Source organism: Thunnus thynnus, chromosome 1 (assembly GCF_963924715.1).
Source record: "Thunnus thynnus chromosome 1, fThuThy2.1, whole genome shotgun sequence".
Classification (NCBI taxonomy): Eukaryota; Metazoa; Chordata; class Actinopteri; order Scombriformes; family Scombridae; genus Thunnus; species Thunnus thynnus.
The window spans coordinates 19,990,905-20,010,040 of record NC_089517.1 but is presented as its reverse complement, the minus strand read 5'-3'; the positions used below and the strand labels follow the sequence as shown (position 1 = coordinate 20,010,040).

The 19,136-nt window shown below is 41.1% G+C and overlaps 1 protein-coding gene across 5 annotated transcripts in view; it reads left to right on the top strand.

The window, feature by feature from the left end:
- The window catches only part of zfhx3b (zinc finger homeobox 3b), a 346,552-nt gene that overhangs the window by 281,193 nt on the left and 46,223 nt on the right, over window positions 1-19,136 (top strand). For all 5 annotated transcript variants that reach the window (XM_067589268.1, XM_067589255.1, XM_067589264.1 and 2 more), the window contains one exon: window positions 1,861-2,092. In XM_067589268.1, coding sequence (XP_067445369.1) covers window positions 1,861-2,092 — 232 coding nt within the window. The remainder of the gene's footprint in view (window positions 1-1,860; window positions 2,093-19,136) is intronic.

Below are 19,136 nucleotides of genomic sequence, written 5' to 3'. Positions count from 1 at the left end.
CCCACAATATCCAGCAACACCTATTCATGACATCATGGATGGCTTAAAACGAGGAGAGAAAGAAGGGCACACAGAGACACAGAGCCTTTTACAATCACCTAATAACTCTATTACACCGAGCTGTGGGGCTCACAAAAAGGAGGTGCGAAAAAAACTCCTATTCCTTTTCCTGGAAGCGGTGTCTTAATGCACATTTTAGGTGTAGAAGAGAGAAATATGAAACTAAACAGAATGAAATACAATAGCTCAGAAAACCCCATAGCAATATTACAATATTGCCAGAAAATTAAACATTAGGAGAAAGGGACAAGAGCATTTTAGGGAGGTATAATATTGTTATGATTGTTTTTCACCAGCCTGTCAACACCTGATTTAGATGTAATGTGGTTAAATGTCTAATGTTTCCAATGCCAGCCAGCCAGCCATGCAGTACAGAACAGAACAGACAGTTCAGTTTCTTCTTCATAAATCATAGTTTTCTCAAACTTTATCTGAGTATGTGGATGATTTATAAGGTAAATGATCACAGGGAGGTTTTTACTCTTTTAATGCAATAATTGGTAATAAAACCTGACTATAAATACTGAGTAAACCCAACTTTAATCACAATTAAAAGCTGTCACCATTGTTAATGATGGGAGTAATTAGGTTATTCTCAATGCAGGTAAATATTGATTAGTGAATTTTACCTGGTTAGAAATTGCATGTGTTAATGCCTGGAGCATTAATTCACTTTTCCAATTGTGTTTCAGTCTTTTTTAAGGCCTTAATTAAACAATTGTGGACAACATATTACAATATGCTGTTCACTTCTAAAGAAATGTGTCTCACAGAGGACATGAAGGCCACAAAAAGAGTAACAACAGGAAAACTTTTGGTGACTGACATTGATTGCAGCCACAGAAATCCACAGCAAGACTCCAGAGTTTGATATAGGAGCAGCACATGACAGGCATGACACAAGTGGCCATACCGAGTCTGGGGCTTTTATTGTAAACATGTAGAAACAGTCAGTGTGATGCTTTAGGATAATGGTCAATAACCCTGTTGCTCACACCATGCCCAGCCATATTGTCTTGGCCTTGCATCATTGATTGAGCTGTGCAGGAGGTAATTAGACTGGGGCTCTGTGGTGTGACAAGAGGTTGTGGTGGTATGGTGTCACTACGGGGTGTTAGGCATGTTGTGACACTGCAGAGAGCGGGCTGAAGACTGGACTAGGTCTGCTGTTGAGTCGTGGAGGAAGTGCTGGGGTTGACAGGTCAATACTGATGCTGATTTCCTGTCCTCTGAAGGTTGTCCTCCTGTTGCGGAATGTTCCAGTTTCTTTCAGAATGCACTCAGTCCCCCTCCTGCCTCTCCACCAACTGAGTTTGCCTTGCTTTCTCAATAAGAGAGCGAGGATTTAACTCACCATGATCAATATTTAGTATCCCATGCGTGAAACAGGCAGATGTTTGGAGTTTCCTTTTCAGAGACGGGAGGCTTCTGTTGAGTGAAGGGGATCAATGCTCCCTTCTGTCTGTGAGGCTGCAGACCCACGGCTTCTGAAGGGTGGCTGATGCGATTCCTGCCCACCCTTGGGCTCCTGAGATTTGCGTGCCTCCCAGGCCTCTCCTGTCCTGTTAGCCCACTGATACAGACACTCACGCAGACAAAGTGCGCAGTCCAAACAGTTGTCCTGAAGTGGAAGAGGTCTGGATGTTAAACAACAGGGCTGTGATTGGGAATTGATTTGTTCATTTGCCAACTGTGTGAGTGAAAGTGAGTCGGTGGTGCCTAGCCAGCTATCTGCCATCTACAATAACCTCTTTCTCTCTTTTTCCCTCTCTCTTTCTCTCTCTCCATCCCCTCCCACAGCACCTGCAGCAGCACGAAAACGCGGTGGAGGGTGATGCCTGCTACTACCATTGTGTGCTGTGTAACTACTCGACCAAGGCCAAGCTCAACCTGATCCAGCATGTGCGCTCCATGAAGCACCAGCGCAGTGAGAGCCTCAGGAAGCTTCAGCGCTTGCAGAAAGGTCTGCCAGAGGAGGAGGAGGACCTCAGCTCCATCTTCACCATTCGCAAATGCCCCTCTTCAGACACAGGTCAGAACTTGCCCCTGTGGCCCTCTTTTAGCGTCTTCTTATGTGTGTGTGTCTTTGCTTTTTGCTGATGATCTCTACCTATGCCGCTCTGTCTGCTTTGCACACATTAACATACATCCATTCGCTCCATTGAGTCACTTTATATGCTTGAGTTTTCGAAATTGGTCATTTTTCTTATACATATTTTTTGAGTAGTGTTTTATGTTCTTCATACTTTTTGCTGTTTTGGTTCAAAAAAGATGATAGAGGCGGTTCAGCCATAACTGAAATACACAAGACATAAAACTCAACTATACATTACTATTTTTGGACTCAAAGTAATTTTTACATTGACAAAGCAAAATGAAACTCTAAAAAACATAGAGGAGAGAGGACATCATTCAAAGGAAAAATGTATTTAATTCTAACAATATTTTTTTTACTACAACAATGTTACTTTATTTTTCAGATGTATTTTGATAATTTTAGGTGTTTTACACACATATCATTTACACAAAATATTGCTGCAAAGCCTGCCTTCCCCAGTCAATGCAGAGGTCCCTGTTAATGAGAACTATGGAGCTGTCCTCTTCAGCCATTAAAGACATATTGAGACAGAGCATTAAGGCCAGAGAAGGAGGAGTCGAACAACAGCAGCAGCTGCAACAACAACAAGAACACCAAAAAACAGACGCAGCTACAACAACAGTAGCATGACTAAAACAAAGTGCCCAGACTGCTCATTTATTATGGACTGATTAGGAAGAGTGAGCTGTGGTCAATTAACACTCTTTCTTAGCAGAGATTTGGTTTTCTAATCACTTTAACTCCTGTGCCCTGACAAAGGGGCTCTATTGTGTATCCCTCCAAGAGGGAACCATTACTGCCCTCGCACACATACTTGCTGTCTGTGTTATGTAGGGAGAAAAAAAAAGGCCAGCCTGTGAAGACGCTTTGTTCCAAGGAGGCAGGGATAATGAAGCCAGCGGCCGGGAAATTGCGCAAAAGGCAGTCACAGATCTGAAGCAAATCATTAGAGAACATATTTAGCAGAGCAATTAGGGACAATTAAGCTTTCTGCTCGCTGCACTCCAAATATGTTAATGACTACAGTACAGTGGACAAGCGAACATGCAAAGGCAAGAAGAAGGGCCATTTAGGTTAAAAGGGTTGGGGGGTTGGGAATTTACTTTTTTTGGTTCAGACAGGAGGAGTTGTGCTGTTTGCAAATACATGTTTCTTTCTCTCTTTTTCTCAGCAGATGTGTTTATCCATCTCTTTTTTCTGGTTTAAACTTTGATGTGCTAGATGCCCATTTTTGCACCAGAGAGAGGGGATGCAAGCCTTAGGTTAAGTAATGGGCCTGTGTAGTGAGGCTGTATGTGTCAGTGGACATGCACACACATGCAGACAGACATAACTCCCCTGCAGAGCTTCATCAAATTACTATAAAGCTCATCTATTCCAACAGAGCACTATATCTAACAAAATATAAAATTAGAATAGAACTGAACTTTAACTTAGAGTTCATGTTTTAATAGTGTGATTGTGTGTTTTAATGATGGCATGTGACTATTGGGATTGCTGTTATTGCCTTTCCCTTGCAATTTGCAGAGCTGCTGCATCTCATATAATTATATGCCTTATGACATGGATAAAGAAAATTCATTGTTCTTTTACACCAAGCTGCAGATAGGTGATCATTGTTAAAACAAATACAGTAAATATGACCATAATTATTTATTAGGAAAAAAATTAAGTGTTTAAAAAAAAAAAGACTAAGCACCTTGATCAAATTATCCCAATAACAATCATACCTCTTCGTCTATAATCATTAACTCGACTAAAATTGCTGACTCTAAAACCTCACTTCTGCAGTGCCATTTCACACCCCAAATGCCTTGTTCCAGCATCATAAACTGCCTCAGTCCACTTCATAGCCCCACCCCTGCACTAGGGCTGAACCATTCCCTCCTAGTGTAATATTTAATTTCCTCTCCGCTAGCTCTTCTGTGGCACATGGTTCTTTTTTGTGGTTGAGGCATAGTTGCTAAAGTGGTGGAACGTTCCCTGGCTTGTTAAAACAAAGTTGCCCCTGGATTTCTGGGTCACCTAGACAGTAATTCCCTCGCCTGCTGCTGTGCTGTGATCCTGTGAGTGGTTCTCTGCTTGTGTTAGGTGCTGGGCTTGTAGCCTGCCTGGGATTTTTTCCCAACACATATGCTGCCTGCCCCCCACCCCCACTTCCTCCCAAAAAAAGCTCACAACTATCATTAAAGACAACATTATACAGAGAGGTGGTAGAAATGGTAGCATGACATAATTCTTACTGTCAAGCTACTTTAAAAAAAATCTCCTTCACTTCTCTATTTTACACAATAACGTCTTTGAGCCATGTGAAGTCAACCGATACTTTTCTATGACAGGTATGAAATTAGGGTAGTTCACATGTGATCTGGTGTGTTTTATATTTTATCTTATGAGGATGCAGCAAAAACAGACTAGAGGGATTTGACGCTACATATCTTCTCTGGGCTGGATGTCTGAGGAGGAGAGCAAGGACAGCAGAAATTAAGTTTCTTTCCAATTAGACTAACGCAGGAATAAAAGGCTGGCATTGTTTTAACTCTTGCTCATACTGAAAATGTGCTGCTTAGGCATGTTGCTGTGTGGCTCCGCCTCCATTTGTCTTCTTTAACCCTTTATCTATGGGGGGGAAACAAAGGAGGCCTCAGAGGGACCCCAGCCCCACACAGCTGGCCTGTGTGCAGAGATCACTGACTAAAGCCCAGCACTGACTTGAACCAATGAACTCTCTGCACTGTTTTAAGGATATCCGTTCATTACCGGATATATATAAAAAAATACATAAGGAAAGGCAGGGGGAAATGTTGAAATTCCCCCTATGTGTTCATTTGTGAGGACAGTCGGCTTAATGGCACGAGGACAAGATTTATTTTAGGTTTAGAGGTTGTAGACAAAAGTTAAAACCTAGTGTCATGTTGATGTCAGGTGTAGGGGTTAATGGTGAGTGCTGACAACTGTCAACAGAAAGGATCATGATGCATGGTTGCATGGGTATGTGTGTGAGAGAGCACAGAGATATGGAGAATAAGAGGAAACAATGGGGAAGGGACGTGAAGGAAGTGGGGGGAAACGAGTTTAGGGAACTTGTGTGTGAGAGCTAGTGTGACACTTGAGCATATGATGACCCTATTTCATATGAGCGATGTTCACCAGGGCATATAGCTCAATGACACATTGAGGTTTCTCATTTCTTAACATTTAATCGACTTAAGTTATTTTTTGAGCATAGAACAGAATGAGATCATGCTTTTAAAAAGGGCAAAGCTAAATTGCACTGAAGGGTGGATGCCCTCTTGCAAGACATATTTGCTTTGTTGTGTGTGTGTGTGTGTGTGTGTATGTGCATATGAGAAATAGAGAGAAAAAGAGAGAAATTCAGAAGGGAACATTTCATAAGGGTTTGTAAAATATTTGTATTTTTCAGTGGCGGCATACGTGTGGGTATTTATATGTATGTGTATGGAGGAAGCAAAGATGGAGGCTGACAGTGTGGATTAGCTCCTGCTGTAAATCTGCCTCAGTCACAGATGGCAGGCCCTTGATCGCTGGGCTGTGACGGCTTGGCTCTCAACGCAGGAGGAAATCCCTGTCTGTGAGCCTAGGAGGCTGGGAAGAAGAAGGCTGGGGCTGGGGCCGCCTGGGCAGCCACCAGTCATTGTCTTTCGTCTGTGTAGACATAGAGGCCTGGGTATTGAAGGGAGAAGACTGGTTTGGGGTGAGGTGGGAGGGGTGGGGGGCGGTGTGGGGGGGGGGGGGGGGGGGTATCTTACTTTGACTCTGCAGTTGTTTCATCCACCACACCGCCAAGAGCTTGTAAGTGGAACTTAAGCCTCCAGTTTAGATCAGCGTTACTTTTAATGACCAGTTTGAGAAAGTGGGCAGGGGAGCTGTGTGCATTATTAAATGGAAATGAGACGAAAGGATGCATACAAATTACTGCATAATAGTGGTATCCAAAATGAGATCCATTGCTTGTTTTGCTAAAAGGGGTGCGCTTTCAGGGTCACACACCTAATAGCAAGGCCTGTCCTGACAACAGAGGCATTTCTCTTCCCTCCCCACATGCCTCCCTCTCCCTCTGTGCCTCATGCATAATTCTTGAGATACTCATGCAGAATGGGTTGTGACATGGAAAAATACACTAATTAAGCAAATGCAGAAAAATCACTCATAGTTTAGAGTTTACTCAACACCTTGAAGCTCACATGTTTTCAATGATGGCAGACAGGATGTGTCAACATCCAGTTTGTTAAAATGGTTTTACCAAATGTACAATGCACTATATTGAACCATGCCTTCAACCTTTTGTCTCATTCTCTGCTTTTAACCACTTTCATGTGGCATATTAACAGGGTCTGACTCTCCCCTGCTATCATACTTAAGCTATCTGTATGTCCAGTGGCTAGGCTAAAGCTGTAAAAGCCAGGTAAAATCAGAGGTGAGCCAGGCCACGCTCTGATGGCATGCAAGGGCCATAGTCTGAACTTTTTCTCCCCACGGACAAGAGCAAAACAGACGGCAGCCATTTCTGGAATGTCCTCCTTTATTCATGTCTGTTAAAATGCAAAGTAAACCTTTCCAGAAACAGGATATTGTAGCCCCTAACCACCAGACCCCTTCTACATGCCACATTATGGCCAATCTGAAAGTAAGTTGTATAGACAGACACTGCTGCAATGCGCTTTTAATAAAGGCTGTTATTGCCCTGGTGATGCAGAGTGGATATGAGGATGAGGACTGTGCGGGCCTGGATGAGTAGGGCCCCAGAGGGCCTGCAGCTCAGTCAGGCCTCCGTCAGTCGCCTGCCTTCTAATCCCTGTCCGAAGGGCATCTAGGCAGCATAGGAAATTGTTTGCTGTCCGCAGAACGTGCCAGGAAATTCATAAATACATTACTTTTCATTTTGAAAATATTACAAAAGACCAGACGTTTATTAAAAAGCCAAAATGATGGCTTTATATATTTTCCAGTTGTGTATCAGCATTCATATGACCCTGCTGCTCTAACTAACACAAGCAAGTCTTTTCTTCCCTGTACCCTCTGCTTTATGGACAGGCTTGGTTTGGATTCCTCTGCTGGCTCATCCTGTGATAGCAAATTGACCAGAAAGCCACCACTCTATTCTGGGATAGGCTGTGAATGAAAATGTCTTGTGTTCAGATTTTTACTACCTCTCCTGACTGAACCATCGTTCTGTAAATACTGGCTAGCTTAGCCCCTTGGGCTGGATGGTGGGTAAAGTCTGTTTCCTCGTCTGCCAGCCTGCCCAACATTTCTGGCCTAAAGGAGAACAGAGGGAGCATAAATGTCAAAAACAGGTGTCTATAGATTAAAAGACAGAGTTGATCAGAAAAGTGATCAATTCAATGAGGACAAATCGAGTCATGCTGAAAAAGTAACAGCCTCTTTAAAAATAGGACATGAACCTTTGAATGCAGTAGTTGTACTTGGGTAGATTTGCTCATGTTGTTTTCACCTTGTGTGTGCTCCGTATGTTTTATGCCCTGTGTGTGTGATTTCACTGTCATTTATGCCATGTGGGTGTAAATATGTGCCAGATTTTATTTTGCAAACTCGCATACCCATAAATGAGCACACACATAGGTGTCCACACTGAGAATCAGGCCGTGTGTGGGTGCGAGAGGCTCTCTCTGTCATCAAGCCCATTTTCAGAGGAGACTGGCAGCACATTATAATATTGGTTTCCCTCTCTCTTGTCATTACCAGACACTCTCCTTGAAAGCTGATCCAAAAGATAGACAGTCCATCAGGAGACAGTCATCTCATTTGTACTTACTAAACGTGTTAATGAGTTCTATTTTCAGGCCTAGAGGCTTTGCTGCTGGATATTGGAGCAGAGGTGGTGATCGGTGGTGTGAGGTGCCGGATTGCAGGATCAGGAGGGAGCTCAGAGGGAGGGGAGGGAGGTAATGCAGTAGCCCTGCTGCCCCTCATGTCACTCATACGGAGTGACCACAGCCTCCACAGGGGCTGCCAGTCAGGGCTGAGGGCGGGAAGTCTGTGGTCAGACAGACAGATACAGACAATGGAAGAGAGAATAGATTAGGTGACAAAGACATAATGGTTGTGATGGGTTTAATTATAGCAGCCTGCACGTCACTGTCATACAGGTACATGAGGTGAAGGAGAAACAAGTCCATTTTAGACAGAGGGACATGAGATAGTGACTGATTTTAAATGAAATGTGTTTGATAGAGCATAGGGCTGATTCATTAATGCAGAATGTTTTGTTTTCATATTCAACATTTTATTTTTAGTGCAGTCATATGTGAGTGTCCTATACAAGTGGCTGACTTTTCTTGTTAGAGAATATGATGCAGGTTCTGTCAACGATTATTATAATATTATAATTATAATCACAAAGAGCCAGTTGTGAGTGTCACACAACCAACACACCCACTTTGGTTGATTATCCTTGTCAAAAAATGCATAGGCAGCACATTTTATACACATAAATGCACTGCAAAACAGTGCAGATACATTGTCTCTCTTTTTTTTTACTGTTAATACATAGTAGTTTTGATATTTTATTTTCTCATAAGTTTTCTACACAATACTTAGTTGAACTTCCCCCTAAGGCTTACATTATCATCTTACACCCAGCACGTTCTCATCTATGATATTGATTGTAGTGCAAGTGTATGCCAGGTAGTTTAAGAACTAGAACCAATAAATTGTTAAACACTTAGATTGCTTCATTTGTTACTATGTTTTGGTATTGGGTGAACAGTGCTGCTCGCTGTCAGAATTAGGCAGCTCAATTTGACCATAGGCAGCATCAGAGGATTCAAAAGAAGCGGGGGTAAAGTTTGGGAACTATTGAGTGGAGGCTAGGAAAGTTTTATTTAGCCATTTTTAATAAGACTGTTTGTGCCCCCCCCCCCTGCCTCCCCACACCCGAGAGAGCTGGAGGATCAAAGAGCATGATCTGTGCTATGGATGAGTTCACCCCTGGGTCCAGCAGAGACGATCGGCCTCGCTGACAGCAAAACAAAACCAGAGAATGAAGGATGCCCTATCCAGTAGCATGTTGCCCTCACACTTTGAAGGCTCCATTAGAATGAGGGCAGATGAAACAAAGACTGGCTGAAAGCACAGATGTTGTGATTCATTATCCACTCTGATAGATAGGCATGAGTAGTGAACAGAGTGTGTGTAAGTACATGCGTGTGTATGTTGCTTAATTTGCAAATTTATATTAGTTACATTTGAAGAAAACATCCTTACAAACAAAAAAAAATAATGCAGTACAGCATGCTCATGCGTGGACACGCACGAAGCACACACATGCGTCCATGTTTTGAATGCATTAGCAAAAAGAGTCCCCTGCAGTACCTCAACCACATCAACTAAAAGCAGCCAGGCAGATGGCAGCAATGAGAGAAGTACAGAAATAATTCAATAGTGAACCTTTCTAACCTTTACCTGTGGGTGTGAGCACCAGTCATTGATTCACGCTGTGCCTGACAGTACACTACACACCACCTGAGGATGGTGAGAGGAGGGTGGATGAAGAGAAATGGATGAGTTTAGTGAAAAACACAAAAGGATAATATGAGTGGGTGGGAAGCTCTACTGTATGTCAGTGATGGTAGTGTACGACATGAAAGGGAACTTTCCACAGATATTGGAAAATATTTTGCACTAGTTTTCAGAAATACTGCCCCCCACCCTCTCATATTGGCCCCTATGTAGATAACTGGGTATCATCCGCAGACAGAGATTCTCTGGGGCTTGTGTCTGCCTAGTTCAAGAGAATTAACTTGTAAACCTAAAGCCCGGTGAGACTGGTGATCTGGGAAATGCTGTAAAGAACACTGTGGTTGATGAGTATCATCATCACATCATTGTCTCTTGTTGTGTGGCGGCTGCTGACTGGCCAGCAGTGACCCCTGTGAAGGCACTGTTTGTTAAAGAAAAGAAGTCAAGATTTTGAGGGAGCGCCAACAGTCCGGCTCTGTTTAACCAGATGGAATCGCCTGCCTAGTGACAATCCAAGACAAAATAGTATTTGTTTTGTAACAATCTTCGACATTCTTACTGTTTGACTGAGTTAGATTTATGGTTTTCCTCCTGGTCCAATGAATGGCCTATCTCTCAAAGTCTCTCTTTGTCTGGCTGGAAACACTGTTCTGAGACTACTGTTTTATTAGTTGGCTGTGGATATGTTTTTCACGCAGAGCATTTGGAGCAAAGGAGCTTGGATGAGCATAATTATGAATTATATTTAAGTATAAATAAATAAGATGCCATAAATGAGATGCCAGGCATTTATTTGTAAATGCACACTAAAGAGATCAAGTTCCACCTTGTCTATAGGAAGGGAAAAATATTTTTAGTAAACAATATGATTTGGACCAAAGCTCTGGGGTTTGGACCCATAATCAATCCCTCAAATACCAACAGCAGATTTTTTTTATGTACTAGCAATATTGTTTAACTACTTGCTCACAGTAGAACTGCCTGTCTGGCGACACATGCATCCTGTGACAAAAACATGGATATAAAGAAATAAAAGTTTACACGTGTATTCCTGGCTGACAGACGTCACAGTGTTCATTTTACTAAAACTGAAAACAGCACAGTACATAAGTAGCCCTCCGCTTGCAGTAGAAGAAAAAAAGTTGTTTTTTTACATAATAAGCAATGGGTGACTTTTTGAAATAAAACATGTGCAAGTTGGTTTGCTGAATTTCCAGTTGCTTTACTCATTGCCTTCAAAAATAACTACTGTATATTTAGTCATTATATGATGATTTCTAAATCATGTTGCAATTCACAAGTGTGTTATACCTTTTTAGTGTTTTATATTTCATAGCATGTTCATTTGTGAATCTCTTAATATTCTTTTCATTTAAAACCAGATTTGCAAACGTACTGTATAGTAATATGAGAGAGAAGGCAAATATGTTGGAAACAGCAGAAAAACCCACCCTGACCAATTTGAAGCATTAAGATGAATAATCCACTGTTTAGAAAGCAAGCAAAGGTCAATTTTCATGCTACTTGCTCAGTAAGCATACAGGAGAGCATATCAAGTCGATTCAGCTGCGCTGCGCTGCACAGTCAAGAGGGAAGGATATGCAATTTCGGTCCCCTTTTGAGTTGGTCTGCAATGTAAGACCAAGTGCTGCTATAAAAAGATTTTCCAGTTTCCACTCAGGAGGCAGATGGACTTGTTTTTTTAAGTTGTAATGTAATGATATACATGGACTTGAATTGCTAGTTTGAAAGGAGTATATTGATGTTTGTCCAGAAATACTCAGGTGTGTAATCTGAAAGTATGCGACAGAGCAACAACCATTTCAGTGAGCTTCCCTTAGCTGTTAGTTGCATGTTGTAGTAGAGGTTGGTGATGAGTCGTTAATCTTATAAGCGGCAAATGAAAACCCAACCCATGTATGTGAGGAGAGAAAATCAAGTGTAAAATGTTTAGCAGTTACATATTAATTTTATTGAACATAAAATTGTTCTCTAATTACATCATGCTGAATATTGCTATTTTAAGCAGTGGATGGAGTGGATACAGTGTGGATGGTTTAAAAAATATAGAGAGGAATAATGGTGTGGAATTTGTTATTTATCAATGTATGAAATGGACTACAACTAGCATTAATGACAGTTTTTCCTCACAACACCATCACAGCAACATCTTGTTTAGCCTTGATGCATCATTTAACATTTTGTTACAAATGATGATTATTAAAACATAGTTGTACGCCGCAAAGGGCTCATTATTTTTAGTCTTTATTTAATAATTTATTGGTGTTTATTTAGCATTAAAAAAAAAACAAACATTAAAAATCTATTATTAAGAATCCATTATATAAATACTCAGGTGAAACAGAATCACAAAAATAACACTTGAAGTGCAAACACATTGTAGTTAAACTATTTTTTTAATTCTTTTTTTTACTATAATTTTGAGGGACTCCTGGCATATGATCATTTGCATTTTTTCCCTCATTTTTATCTCCATTTTCTATTACGAGAAGCACATTCTGAACTGTGCTTGTCTCAAGAGGACCTCTTTTACCGTAATCTACAATGAAAAGTGTCTTCCTGCAGCAGGAAACATATCAACTTTTGGTTGCATGGGGACATAAAATCTGGATTGATCTGTTCCTTTCAAAAAAAAAAAAAAGAATCCTGGTATGTTTCTGTGAAATTCTGTAAAAACTGAGAAGGGTGAACCTTAACTTTGCCTGATGACTGGGGGTGCTTTGTAAATGAGTTTCTCTCATTTATATGTTGAATATTTCAAGCACTTGGGAAAAGTGAGATGGGGCACATATTGGTGTCTGAGATGTATAATGGAGAACACAGTAGATGTGTTTGAGTCCATGTCACAAGTTGTTGTCAGTCTAACAGGCAGCCCAGCACTCTGAGGCTGACTAGATTTAAGGTGGCACAGGGGCCAGTATGGCAGCCAGAATTACGAAAAATGGGCTGTGTTTTTGTCATGTTAAACTGGGCAAAAGAATCTAATTGGGTGGGGAAGAGCAAATGGCAATGCCTTCTTTGTTTAAGGGTCCTCTGCAGTCACTTTGCAAGAGCCATTGTGCATTGACCACAATAGCATTAGTTTGTGCTCTTGTTCTGGGCTCTTCTTTTCTCTGGCTCTCTGCAGTCAGCTCCTGTCCGTTCCACTCTGTCTCCACTCTTCACTTCCACGCTCCACCAGTGCTGAGGAAGGGACTCAGAAACATGCCCCCCATCATGACCACCTCAACCTCGCCTCTTCCTATCCTGTATTACCCCAACAATCACCATCATCATCATCCTCAATCATGCCTGTGATGCTTCCTTATCCATACTATTAAAAAGATAAAGATAATGAAAGAAAGGCACCTTTTTCTGCTTTGTTTGTCATCCACTTCTGCCCTGATAAGAGAATCATTATATTTTCTGGTTATCAGTTTTAAAGAAGCTAATCATTCAACGATAAATTATTAGAATGGATTGGTCTTGCCACGAGGTCTTGAAAATACAATGAATAGATTTGTAGTCATGGAAATAATTGTATTTTCTAGCATCATAAAACAATAAGACAATGCATGTTTTTAAGTTATTTTTCTTGCCATGAATCACTATCAGCAATGCAAAACAGCTGCAAATCTGACTGACTCTTGATTATTCAATAGACCTTAACAGTGGAGTAACACTGAAAATGACTTTCAATGGGCAACCATCGGAGTATACCCCAGTACTTATAATGATTCCTCTCAAATGAGAGCATTTTTTTCATGTTCTTTTATCTAGAGATAGGGACCATCTTTAAATTAGTGCTTGAGCCATTCTACAAAGAAGAGCACTTACCTTTCATGATGTCTTCTCAGAGGAAGCCAAAGCAATTCTCATGTTGCTTGGTGACCAAGCCTGCTACTTATAGTGGATTATAATGCAGAAGAGGTAAAATACATTTGGTGGTCTCGATATGATGTAGAAAGTGGATGTTAACCCTTATTGAATATTTCTAATTTCATTTCTTGAAGAATATGCTACAATAAACAGTTGGTAGCAGGTGATTAAATAAGGCCTCTCTACAATAGAACCCACTGTAGGTTACAGTCTTGCACTACCTCCAGCAAATCCATGTGCAAATTGTATAACGACTAACCTCAGTATATTTAGTGCACTGTTAATGGCCCTCTGCCGTGTGAAGGTGTAATCATGCGTGATAAAAACCGGGCCCAAGTTACTAACCTAGGAGCAATCTTGTGTGCATTAAAGTGTCCTTTTTTTGTTACAAAGGTCATTCATAACTTGGTCGCGTTGTTGATGTACAGTGAGAGATATTGATTGATTAATGCATTAAGTGCTCACAATCCATTAGTTTCTGTGAAAGGGACTGGAGAGAAGACTTGCTCTTTCTCTTACTATGTATTTTCACCTCCCCCCGTTGTTCAAAGGGCATCATTTTTTGCTGGCAAAGTTTAAGGGACAAAACCCAGAATATCTGCCAAGTAATGCATTCAAAAGAACATTGGTTCTCATAAGTGTCAGTTCAATTACTCTGAAAAGCTTGACAAGGAGTTGCTCTTGCATTAGCCTTCTGTTCACCCTGACCCACAGAGACTATGTTGTTCACAGTCTTCACCTACTGTAGAACAAGCATACTTCAGCAGTTGAAAGTAAGAAAAAGATTTATTGTCTTGTCTGTGCAATTCTAGGAAAGTAAGAATTCACCAGAATTATGCTATCTGCCACTTCTTATTACATCATAGTGACAATTATTTACAGTATTTGAGGGGTAGCAATGGACCATAAGTTAAATTAAGTGATGACCAGGAGTATTATTTTCATCCTTGCCACTGTTTTAAGCAGATTTTTTAAGCCATGAATCACAGTAGACACAGATATGCTTTTTTTTTTAAAACTATGTATCTTTTCAGTATGGTTTTCAAAACCAATGAGAGCAAGGGTCATGGGGTTGCTGCCTTACTACTTAGTGACAAGGAATAGGAGACCTTTATCGCCTGAGCCCTAAGCAGGGAAGCTGTGAAAGGGGCCTGAGAGTCAGTCATTACCTTAGAAACATGGGCTGCATTAGAGATTCATAACAGTGTGCCATCTCTGCACCTTTCATCTCCACCAGGGCCAGCTCCATTAGGATCTTTTATCTTTGTGCTGATGGCTGCTCTTGATAATGGGGCTGCCGAGAAATCCCAAAAAGTAAAGACTCAACTCTGACACTACTGGCCCTCCTTTTCTTCAAGTACAGTAGTACATCAGAGTACAGTAGAATATATGCACTCTTATTTGCTGTCTGAAAAAACAGATTTGGTATGTTTTTATTCATTGACATTTTGGTAGCACTTTAAGTCCCCTTATTAAGCATTTATAAGCAATATGCAAATATTTAATAAATAGTTTATAACACACTGTGATGTTGTCATACACACTATAATGTGGTTATAAGCAGATATAGTATAAGGACATTTTTAAATGTTTATTATGTACAGTATTTGTCAGCAATTATAACTTGTCCTATGAAGACATATTTTGTGTTATTGAAACTGTGTTTTACTATATTTTCATTTATTATCTGTTTATACACCAGCCTCCACTTATGAGTGCCCAGAGGAGGAGTTATACTAGCTGACAAATAATTAATAAACCCTTTATCTGCAAACAGCTGCACTATAGTATGTTATGAAATGTTTGTACACTGCTGATAAATGCTAAATGGGAGGACTTAAAGTGTTACTGGCATTTTTCTTAAGTTAATATCCGTTATTGCACTGGTTTGTGGCTTAACCACAGCATAGCAGTTACTGTCCCTCTCATGTCCAATCACCTTTGACAGAGCCTACTGCAGTCTGTTATGGAAGTGATGATGCAGCCAAATGCAACAAAATGAATATTTTTTTGTGACATTTCTTTTTATCTTTGCTATTAATCAGAGTTTCTCTCCTACGTTCATGACTGGTAAAGATTTGTGAGGTAAAAGTTTATTAAAATATTGCCATTATTCCTGCTGATGCCCCCATGAAAATGCATTAATGATATCCCATGCAAAGCCTCATTGAAAACTTCGCTTTTGGGCAGACAAACACAACCGCATAATGGTATAGTAATTCATGCAAGCCAATGTTTTTCAAATGTTACAGTAATTATGAAAAATATTCTTACTTTTCCCCTACATAGCCGCAGTAGAGCAAATCTCATTTCCAAGGCAAAGCGGAGAAGGAACACACTGAATAATCATTGTGTTTAATGCTCTGGTCATAATCCCAGGTTTTATGATGGTTTTCTAATGATTTTCTAATGATGTTAAATATTAGTAGAGAGTACAGCCATAATTTGAACACAGCAGTCGTTTTTTCAATGCTCTATCAGCACACCCGATTGCAACTACAATGAATATTGCACTGGGAATGAGATTTAAGAGCCATCCCTTTTGGTGTTTTATTTTGCCGTCTCCTCATCTGCCATAAATCCTCATTGCTGTGCTCTTGAAGCCTCCGCCCTTGCCTGCCTTCCCCAGGTGGGAATACAATTAGGTGCAGGGGCCATTTCATTCAGTGCCACTGTCTGTCCACCGCAGTCATTCGTAAAAAACGCTGGAGCTGTCCCAGTAGAGAAAACAGTGGACTCCTGGGAAATATAAAAAACAAGGAAAGAAGAGGGAGAGAAACAGAGAAGAAAATAGTGGAGAGATGAGAACAAAGATGGAAAAAATCTCCAGAATTGCTGTCACAGGAGATACAAGTTTGGCCTCTGATGAGTGACAATATTGAGCAAAATATGTATTGGAGACAAAGGCTTTGTCTCCTTCCTGTGCCTTTTCAGTGAATTACACCTCTCCACCCCCTACCCCCAGCTTTTTAATTAAATGGCTGCAGCTCCATCTCTCTATCCGTAGCTCCCCATTACAGAGGCTAGATAAGGGATTGCTATCTGTAGCATGTTAAGAAAGGCTGCTGGGCAGCCAAGCCTCATGAAATTTGTCACAAGATCTCATTTTCCTCATTGCCAGACGTGATGCTTATAATTGATGTGGAGGCAGCAGTAATTTATTGGCCGTCCGCAATTATCATCCCCTTCTAGCAGGGGGATGTGACTGCAATTTATAAGTGTGAGTGCGTGTGTGTTGTTGGTGTGTCTGGGGTTGGGGAGGGTGACATTGTATCATATAAATTAACGCAAAAACATGTTTCTCCTTATCGGATGGTAAGTGTGTATGTGTGTGTGTTTGCCACTAAAGAATGCAAATTAATGGCAGGCTCCATATCATAAACAATATGGGGCCTGTAATGCAGCCATGTTTGGCTGAGGTGTCGAGGCTGTCAGTGCGCCAGCTGGACTTTCACACACAGCCGGGGGGTGGAAGGGCAACCAGAAGCCTGGGAGGTGGGTGGGGGGGGGGTCAAAGAGGGCGGGCCAGAGGGGCAGAGGGGGCTGGTGCCGCAACCCTTTGTCCACAGCTCCTCCTTATGTCTTTAGGGTTTGTTTTCACATAGTAAAAACAATTACCCTGGGGGTAGATTGTTAATAATGCCGCTGTCTGAATACTGAGACGGTCATACTTAACACAGTCAGTCATTTACTAGTGTACTTAATCAAAAATGTACTTCTCCTGTTAACTTTTCACTGGCACATTCAGAAATGCACACTGTGTCCAAAGGAAATTTACCAATAGAACAGTCACAAAGTGAACTGAAGGAAACTGTGGGTATTAAGAAGCTTCTCCCTTTGTAATACACACCTGAGGTGGCTTATGATTTCAATACACCTCCCTAAATTTCACTTCCCATGGAGAATATGGATTTCTCTGTGCTGTTCATAACATTACAGAGTCAAAAATAATAGATTTTCACATTGCCAATATGATCTGCACTGCATTAATAAAATCTGCATTCATTAACATATGAACATCATTAGTGGTATCAAGGCAGCACTTCAGCTCAAAAATGAGGCAATTCATGGCTTCTTTGTACTATATGAACTCACCAGGCAGAGGACAGTGTGCTACAGTCAGTGTTGTCCACACATTAGTAATGGTGGCTGGTATTTTCTTTGGTGTGGGTCCATGGGTCCTTCATGCACAACACACTTTATTGCCATTAGAAAGTACTACATTTACTAAAACGACTAAATGCTTTTTTCAAGACTTTTTGCTTGACAAAGTAGAGATTCAAATAATGATAATTTAGATCTTGTTTTCTATTCACCATCTGTGGCTTAGCTTCACATACACACAACTACTAATGTCACTGAGGGGAAAAGTCTCATGTTCTGTGCTCTTGCAGTCTTCAGTGCACTCTTTTGTACGCTCTGCTCTATAGACGAGTAGCAGGTTTAGTGGTGCACAGATTTTCCTGTTGCACAGCAGTGAGCTCCATGGTCAGAGTGGATTGCTGTCATGCCATGGTGGGGAAGAGATGAGGAAGATGAGGGCTGTCACCAGCAGCCACTCTGAGCATGCTCTGTTTGTCTTGGGAAATAGAACCTGTTTGTTTTGTCTACCTGCACGCCTGTTGTGTGCAGTTGCCAAATTAGACTTTCAAATCAAGAAGCCAGTGGGAGACCAAGACTCTAGTTTTCTCCTTCCCTTTAATAATCATCCCTGTTTACTCTTCAGGGAGTCATCTATTTTTTTTTCTTAAATGCGCCCTCTAAGCAGGGAGAGTGTCTTTAATAAAGCAAGCAGGCATAGCGCCATTCCAACATGTGAATTGCACAGGAGAGAATTGAGAGATGGAAGCAATAGAGGAACACCAGAGGAGGGGGGAGGTGGGGCTGCTGCACTGCACCCTTCATGCTATTATCTTTATGGCATAGCAAAACATGCTTCAGGCAATCAGCATGAAATTGTTAATTGCTCAGCCCACTTGTGCGTTGCTCAGGGGACGGGGCCTTCAGGAGGTCCCACATCCAGTGAGTAAGGGGTGCTCAACTAACTGCCTCCATGTCTGCCGTTTCACACCACACATAACACTGTCCAGCAAACATGTTCATCTCACTCTCAGTGACCTTCACAGAATTGTAGTGGCAATCACCAGGGGCTCATTCCACATAGTGTATTTAAGAATTAATTGTAGCTACAAAAGAATGTGTGCTTGTTTAACAAATTTTGTTCACAATGAACTGGGCATAGAATTATCTTTAATATGTACCAAGGGTTCTGTGTGTGAAGTCTTAGAATATACTGTATATAAACACAACATAGAGACAGAAAAATATTATTATATTATCTATTTAGCAAGTATGGTTCAATGCAATATTTTTCTGAGGGATTCAGGTGTGCTGTCTTTGTATGTTGGCCTATGTCAGGTCTTTGTTTCCTTTTAGTGAGGGAGCTGCAGATGTAATGAAGACTGTTTGACATAGGAGTCAAAAGTGAGTGAACCCAAGCCCTTTGTAAAAAAAAAAAAAAAAAACGGCTTTCGTGCAGACTCGAGAGGCATGAGGCCACCTCTTTGTCCAGGGTATGGTCATCACAGAGGGCAGC